General features: G+C 25.9%; 1 protein-coding gene across 1 annotated transcript; it reads left to right on the forward strand.

Annotated features, from left to right (window-relative positions):
- The first annotated feature begins 7,190 nt into the window (after window positions 1-7,190).
- Window positions 7,191-9,039, forward strand: LOC140834229 (uncharacterized). The gene is made up of 2 exons (XM_073198974.1): window positions 7,191-7,739; window positions 8,030-9,039. Exons 1-2 carry the CDS (start codon window positions 7,423-7,425, stop codon window positions 8,874-8,876), a joined length of 1,164 nt encoding a protein of 387 aa, XP_073055075.1. The 5' UTR covers window positions 7,191-7,422; the 3' UTR covers window positions 8,877-9,039.
- The last annotated feature ends 207 nt before the right edge of the window (window positions 9,040-9,246 follow it).

The following is a 9,246-nucleotide window of genomic DNA, read 5'->3' on the forward strand; positions in this document are numbered from 1 at the left end:
ATGGTATGAACCAGACATTTGAAATCTTTGGCAATTTCTATATAATTTATTTTAAAAACAATTCTTTTAATTTCTTATTAGAATTAATCATGCACGTATAAGAAGTTTTTGCTACTAGGAACAAAGGTGCATGAATGAGAGAAATGGAATTGTTAGGGTTGTCTGGTTTACAATTTTGCATAATTTAGATTAAATTGTCTCAATCATTAATACCTCTTTATGAACAAAAAAAGTTTAAATTCATTCATTCATATATATATATATATATATATACTAGAATAATGTACGTGCGTTGCACGTAGAAAACATATGTTGAAATAATTATAATTTGAAATAAAATTAGTTAACTCAACAAAAAGTAATGATAATAGTATTGTAAATTTTGACAATCGTGTTAATTAGCATATGTAACTAATTAGGAAAAAAACATTTTTCTTAATTTTAAAAAAAATTAGACTACTAAAATTTTTTTATATATTTTTATCATATATTTTTTTTTTGTTAGTTGTCATATTCTCTCAATAATGCATATATTTTATTAAAATATTCAATTATTACAAATCTTTTTTGACAATCAATGATCTGCAATTTTTTTATTTACAATGTTATTTGATTATTATTCTCTTTCATGTAAATTATCAATAATTTCTACCAGATACTTTTAATTTCCTAGTTACCTTTAATTTATTGGACACAGGGGGTGTGTTCAACTTGGGAAATTTATTGACTTTTAATGACTTTTGTAGATTGTAAAAATCTAGAGGTATTCAATCAAGACTTTTGAATACTCTATAAAAGTCTAGTGATATTCAAAATAGACTTTCATGGAGTTTTAAAAAGTCAAGTGGTATTCAACATTGACTTTTATAAACTCTATAAAAGTCTATAGATATTCAAATTTTCCATGGAATTTTAATAACTCCATAGAATTCATTGACATACGTTTTAAAGCCTAAGGTACAACTAAAAATTGTAAAATATTGTATTTGGTTCACCCCAAAGATTTGAATGGATTTTTAAAACTTCTAACTCATACACAAGCTAATTATTTTTCTCCGTCGCTTCACATCACATCTCTTCCTATCTTCTCTCCTCTCATCTATTTCTATCATTCTCTCAAATTTCCGAAGTGTATCTCTATATATATTTTCATCTTTCTTTTTTAAAATTTTCATTTTTTGGCTGATTGTTCACGGGAAATTTTGAATTATAGAATTGATTTTGTGAGTTTTAATTTATGATTTATACAAATTAATGTAATATTCAATAATAATAAAAGATGATCAAAAAAATGTTGCTTAATACTTAATAATTAAATAGTCTGGTAACAACCATGATTTTTTAAATTCATTTTAGTATTTTCAATTAATATGTAAGCTATAATATTTTTATACAAAATTATATTCACACAATAATAAATAATATTATTTTCACATGTATTTTATCAATTTAAAAAGAATGTTACATGTTAATTAATTGATGTATTTTAAAAAATTTACAAACATGCATATAAACCCACATATATACACATGTAAGGATTAAACGATTTAACTTTTAAATAAGTAAATTTATTTATTAATATAAATATGGAAAATAATTTCAAACTGAATATAATATATATGTCAATTAATTATTGGTTCAAAGAAATCAATAAAAAAATCACATGTTATAGTTAAGTACAAAATTTATAAAATTTTATTAAAAAAAATCCACAAAAGTCTATAAAAATCTTGCAAAAAAGTCTACATAAATCTGTTTATAAATCTGTGAGATTCTATAAAAGTCAATAAAAATTTATCAAATCCATAAAAGTCTATCATTTAAAAAAGTCATCAAAACACTGAATTGAATACACCCAATTATACTTGATAACTTATAAACTACATATTATTATAATAATTTATCATCAAATAAAAAGTACTGATGGACCGATTTAAAAAAATATTGATTAAATGTTGTCATTTGTTTGTAATTTATAATAATGATATTTTTTTACAATAAATCATCTTTTTACTGACTCTTATTATACTTATTTTAATATTTCATATTAACTCATAAGTATAATTAGCACAATTAAATTACTAATGTCATATTGGTATTACATCCAAAAAAATAATATATTTAATTTTTTTAATTGTTTAAATATCTTCACGGGATCATTTGTGTACCCTTATCTTGAGAAAAATTCATTGCATTTATAAGGTTTGAGTAGTAAATATAACTTTATAGTATACATTTAATTTGAAAAATTAATTCATTGTATGACAAACACTTCTTCCATTTCTATTTTTTGTGTAACCCAAAAGAGTTAATATTTTTTCTCTTTTATCTTCTCTAACTCAATGTAAAAAGTTATTAAAAAATATTTATATCTAGAAAAATATTTTTTATTGTTTTTCTTGTCTATATATTTTGTTATATGTGAACATATATATATATTCTACTTCATTGTCTTAATTGTCATATATATTTACAATATAATTTGTGTACATTGAAGATGAATAAGTTCATTTTGTAGTTTTTTAATACCTGAACTTAGGTTGATATATTAATATGTGATATACATAGATATAAGAATTTTCAACAATTTATTCACAATGATTTTTCGTAACAAAGGTCAACTCAAAATAATAAAAATCAGGATTCATAATTATTTTAAATATGATATAAAAATAATATGTGGAAACATTTTTGACATTTTAGTTGCAAAATACAGTGACAAATGCATGTAAGTGCACTATTTCATTGTGTCAATTATAACTTTCTTTAAACATCTTATTTCTCACTCAAAGATCAAAATTTGTTTATTTCTTATTTTGATTATCGACCAAGCCAGTATTTCATATAAATGTTTTTGTTAATAATATTTACATGATTTTTATTCTATATTTATCCAATTTGAAATGGATTTATTATAATTCAATATATAATAATATTTGAAAACTGTAGAATGCTTCTAAATTTAAAAATCGAGTAACATGTAAGGGACCAATTCAAAACAAAATATTGATGCAACATGTTTCTGCTAGCTTTACAATTGAATAATGTAGGATCGAGTGTTTGTCGTTTTACCAAAAGCTATAACTGATACTAACGATGCAAGTCAAATCTTTAAATCGTATAACAGCTCAAGTGCCTATCCATCGTGGACAATTATTGTACCCAACAATCTATCTCCTAATAATTGCATCAATTGCAATCAATGAAAATCAAAGTCGCGATCTTGGCTCTGATACCAATTGTTGGCTCAAGTGTTTACTGTTTTATCAAAACCTATAGATTATGGTAACAGTGCAAATCAAATCATTTAAATAGTGCAACAACTCAAGCGCAAAATTTCAATTACTCTACCCAACATGATCAATTATTGTATCCAACAAATAGGTTTATGCAAATAACCTTTTACTAAATCATATGAATTTATAAGACATTTGAGTAGAATATATACTTGATATTCTACATAAGTAATAGAGAACAAAAATCATTTTTCATCTATTTGAAAATTTATATTTAAAATAAACGAAAAATCAGAAAATATATATATATATATATATATATATATATATATATATATATATATATATATATATATATATATATATATATAGCATGTTCAAAAAATCCCAAAACCCAAATTGAAAGTTGAATTAATACATTCATATTCATCATTAAATTCTACTATTTAATTTTAATAAATTTAACATGTATATCCACTAAAAATAATGAAAGAATTGTTTATACAATTTAATTAAAAAGTCAAAGTACATCAGTTTCTGATTCCGAATAATGATCATATTATGATTACATTACAATGATAAATAAAATATTGTTTTTAGTTTATCATCATAGTCTTTATCTCAATAAACATATTTTCGAATGTAGGATGTTAAATTTAATATCGAAATTAGATAATTATAGTATTAATTCTAACATCATTTTTTATTCTTCTCAATTCGTTACTTTTTCTATCTTCAAATATATTAATCTATTTATTATTATATACAAAGTATAATAATTATTTTTTTAATTGATCAAATTTAAGATTATATGTTTAGAAAAAATTCTAATATATCTCTAAAGATCAATAGATGATGAAATTAAATTTGAAATAAAGAGAAAAATAAGAAAATGTAGAATACTGATGAACTTTCGCTTTGTACAGTGACAAAACATAAGGTGGGACCAAGTGAGATACTTATATATACGAGATTCATTCCAGTTAGCCCGTTATAATATTTTTATTAACTCATTTTGTCCTTCGTTTTTACTTCACTAACTTTGCAGTATGACTCATTCAAGCATTAGCTTTTTATTTTTAAGTACATAGTGCTTCCACTCTCATCGACTTCAATCTTTAGAAGTCGGTATTAGTAGTTTATTATGTAATAGACAATTATTTAGTTTTTATTTTCTCTCTTTTGATTAATTGTGTAATTTTTTATATTCTACCTAATTCATTTTTAGATATTTTTTTTGAATTTTTATAATCATGATCAGAAATGTTGCACACATACAATATAAACTTAATATATTTTATAATGTTAATATTGAAGTGTTGAATAAATGTATTAAATCATTATTTAAGAACTTTTAGAAAAACAATAGACATCATAATTCAGATTTAAAGATTAACATATATATAAATAATTGCGATGAATATCTTATGAAATAAATGATGTTAGTCTAAAAAGATTAAATATGATTATTGTAAATGAATTTTTCTTAATTAATTATAAAATTTTCAGCACATGCGCTGCATTAATTAGAATATTTTCAATACAATATATAGATAAATGTTTTTCCATATGAGTTAGTGATTGAGTCTTCATGAACATTTTAAAAAAATATGTCTTTAGTTATAGTGACGGTATCTTAAAATATTAAATGAAACAAATTATCAAGATAAAAAATTAATTAAGAAATTCAAGAATATATGGTTACTCGATTAGTTTAATTGACTCGCTCTTTAGTTTGCTGATTTAATAGATGTTAGATCCACAATCACTGAGTTTGACAATAACTCTTGTATAATAAAATACAATTATAAATAATTACTTGATCGTATATGTAATGAAATTTTATATATTTCATATATGTTCGATTTATTTCATTTATAAGTTTGAAATTTTATATATTATGATATAAGATTTGTTATACATCGTCTTAACATCGATAAATTCACAAAAAATTATATATTAATTCCCGCTACCATATAATGTTGGTTTCGCCCCAGACTTTTGTGTATTCATTTTCTTGAATTTATTGTTCCTCATTTTACCAAGACACATACATGAAAGTGAATATTAATTTAAAGAGATGATAATATTTATTTATTGTAATAAACAAATTTACTCCTCACGATACTGATAAAACGAACTTAAAAATAATATGTTGACGAACATATTGTCAGGAATCCAAAAATAAAACTCAAATGTCAACTTTGGCACTCTTGAGTGACTGCCAAAATGTCTCGACAATCCACAATTTTTAGACAACACAGTAATATCACAATTTTAAAATCAAAATGATATTTTCCATTTTATATCAATAATTCATGATTCAAAATCGATAATATTAGATATATAGATATTTAATATAAACTCGTGCGAGCTCATTTAGGCTCACCTTTAAATGAGTCGACAAAATTTCAACCCAAATCGACGGCTCAAATCACAATGATCTTTTACATGTTTTCTTTAAATAATTTATAAATATAAACCGTAAAAAAATTTCGGTTGCAAAAAAATTTAATTAAACACATAAATTATAACGAATTGTCACAAGTAAATAGATTTAAAAATTTAAAAATATTTTTATAAAAAAATTATATCATAATAAATTTTTTGACCATATTTTGTTAAAATATTTTTTAATATAAACCTTTGCTAAAAATATTTTTTTAAACGCATAAGTTATAGTCCACGTCACAAACGATAATGAGTTATTTTTAAACTTTAATTAATTTAATTTACATAATGAAAAGATAAATAAAAAATCTAAATAATTGTATTAAAAATAACATATTAGAATGTGGGTAGGCACAAAAAAAACTACATACCTATTCACATAATGAAAAGATATCATAGAATAAAAATAACATATTATAATGTGTGTAGACATAAAAAAATTAAATATTAACAATCACATATGTTTAAAATATGAATAAGGAGGAAAAACATACACTCAATTAATAAGGAGATAAGTGAGAATGCACATTGTAAAACAAGTTATTAATAAGGAGAGAAAAAAAAGACAAATTTAAATAAGAAATTAATGTGCATTAAAAATCTAAATCATTAGATTAAAAATAATATATTATAATGTGGGTAGGCACAAAAAACCTCAAATACTAATTCACATAATGAAAATATATCATTGGATAAAAATAAAACATTATAATGTGTGTAGATATAAAAAAAATTAAATATTAATAATCACACATATTTAAAATATGAATAAGGAGGAAAAAAAGACACTCAATTAATAATGAAAAGATATCATCGGATAAAAATAAAATATTATAATGTGTGTAGACATAAAAAATTAAATATTAATAATCACGCATATTTAAAATATGAATAAGGAGGAAAAAAAGACACTCACTTAATAAGATAAATAAGTGGGAAAGCACATTGTAAAACAAGTAATTAATAAGGAGATAAAAAAAGACAAATTTAAATAAAAAATTAATGTAACATAAGTAATTAATAAAGGGGTAATTAATAAGGAGAGGGAAAAAAAGACAAATTTAAATAAGAAATTAATGTAACACAAGTAATTAATAAGGGGTAAATGAGAAATTCACATATAAAGTCACATATTTATATATATAATAGATATATTTTGAATCTTCAATCCATATTATATTACATTAGTATTACAATCTATTCCTAAATTTAGATAGTGTTGTGTTTGCAAAAGCTTATTTTAATTGTTTTCAGGCTTCTAGTAGATGAAATGTTGGAAAAAAATAAATTCTTACAAACAATGTCTTAATAAATGTTTTAGAAAATGATTATGAGTTTTTTTTTTTACAAAGTTCTATAAATCTGTAAAATAAAGTTAATAATAACATATTTTTACACAAACTTTAACAAGAATACAAAAATGAGTCAAAAACATTAGGCGCTGCCCTCGTACGTGGTCTTTTAAACTCTTATAAAATCGCAATAAGCTATTTTTTTTATTTAGTGGTCAAAGTTCTTCAATTACGTGCGACTTACTCAACTCAAACATCTGATTTTTCACCATCTGTAAATTCTCTTCCGGTCTTGGTCATCAATGGCCAAGATTCCAATCCAAATCAAACTGGAAAACTGATTAAATTCCAAATTTGTTTGAGCCAATCTTCCAGAGCTTCTCTACTTATAAATACCCATTAATGCTTTGAGAGAAGAACTGCATGCATTGAAGACACCAAAAATGTATGTTACACGGTCATTTTCTCAACTACGAAAATATCCAGAATTAGCGTCAGAGTATCCGGAGGGCCCGAATTCGGGGTTCCTTGTGATACAAGATGAAGAATCGGAAACCTATTGTTGTTTTGAATTGTGCAAGACTTATACACTGAAAGAACTGCCATTTCCTCAGAACAAGGAACTGACTGTTAAACATACAACTGGCTCTGGTGAAACCCAGACTACTACTTGGAATCCAGTTTTCTTGATCCCGGTTCTGAACCAGCCTTTGTATCTTAACCGGTATCACGCCATCGTTCCGCACGGAAAGCGTAAAGGGTATGTCTTGTTTTGCATAAATCCAGTTTATCAGTTATACTGCTATTTGTTGGTTGTGAATCTGAATTATATATTGTCCAAGTGCTCGTTTTAGATTAAAAATTAAACAATGACCTCCAATGATGGAAATTGTTGGAACGGAAACAAAATTTCCATAAAGTAGTTGGTGGTATGAACAATTAAAACTTGTCCCAAATTGTATATGATTCTAGCTCGGTGTACAAAAGACCTGAAGCTATGTTACTTTTATGAGTTTGGATTCCATTCGTCATGTTTAATTGAATATCTAGGGAAGCGTTCACTTGTTCAACAGAGGAAGACAAGGTCACGTGCTGTTTCTGTCGCTGCGTTAAAGATGTCAAACCAAGACCATTTGACCCACAAAACATTTATCAGCAAATTGGGATAGTTCCATATGATTCAGTTTGCAGCACAAGGGGCGACTTCATGGCGAATTCCGTAGCATCAGATGGTTTCCCTCCTTCATTCTTTCGACGAAAGGGATGGACAATGATAGCTACAACTTCTAAACATTTTGAATTAGGCGAAGCACCAGGACTTGATGGCACACTTCGTGCTCGCCTCCCACAACTTAGTTTATCTAGATCTGAACCTGTTGTTGTTGGGAAATGGTATTGCCCCTTCATATTTGTCAAGGAAGGGAGCCTAAGGGATCAAGTGGAAAGATCAATGTACTATGAAATGACACTGGAGCAACGGTGGGAGAGGATCTTCTCTTGTCAAAACAATGGTGGAAACTCTGTGGTAATCGACGTTTTACTTGATAAAGAAGAAGTTTTTGTTAATGGGGAAAAATGTGTGATGAATGAGAGAAATGCAGCTGATGAGATTGTTTGGTTTACAAGTTCGGGTAATTTAGGAGGCGAAATGAGTTTTGGGCTGAGAGTTGAGATCTTGCAAAGAATGAAATGGGAGCAAGAGAGGGGTGGATGGATAGGCGGGGGAGAAAAGGAGGCAAAGATCAAGAAAACGGAGGAATTTAAGGAAGGCAGGGAATGGAGGGAATTTGGGTGTTATGTTTTGGTTGAGAGGTTCAGATTGAAGAGAATGGATGGAAGTTTGGCTATGGAGTATGATTTCAAGCACGTTCATCATATCAAGACTTTATGGGAATAGGTTTATGCTAAGTTCCGCTTGTTTTGTTAGGCGTGTCTTTCGAAATTTCGAAATGGTTTTTTGTTCATATTATCATGTTGTCACTTGAAGATCGAGTTAGATGGTGTGTTTGATGAGAGATATTAGTGGATGTTTGTACATAAATAAATATACTTTTGGTTGATGTTTCTGTGCAAACAAATAAATTTACTAAAGCCTGAGTTATTTCACGTCTTCGTTTATCATAAAATTGAATAACAGGAGTCACATGGGTGACAATCGCCCAATGCTAAACTCATTTAACTGCTAAAACACGAGACTCGAAAGCATAAAAGCGATTTCTCAAGACTACCTCTCAATCTTGGTGCATGTTTATCACACTAAGCACGGA

This window comes from Primulina eburnea, chromosome 6 (assembly GCF_022965805.1).
Source record: "Primulina eburnea isolate SZY01 chromosome 6, ASM2296580v1, whole genome shotgun sequence".
Classification (NCBI taxonomy): domain Eukaryota; kingdom Viridiplantae; phylum Streptophyta; class Magnoliopsida; order Lamiales; family Gesneriaceae; genus Primulina; species Primulina eburnea.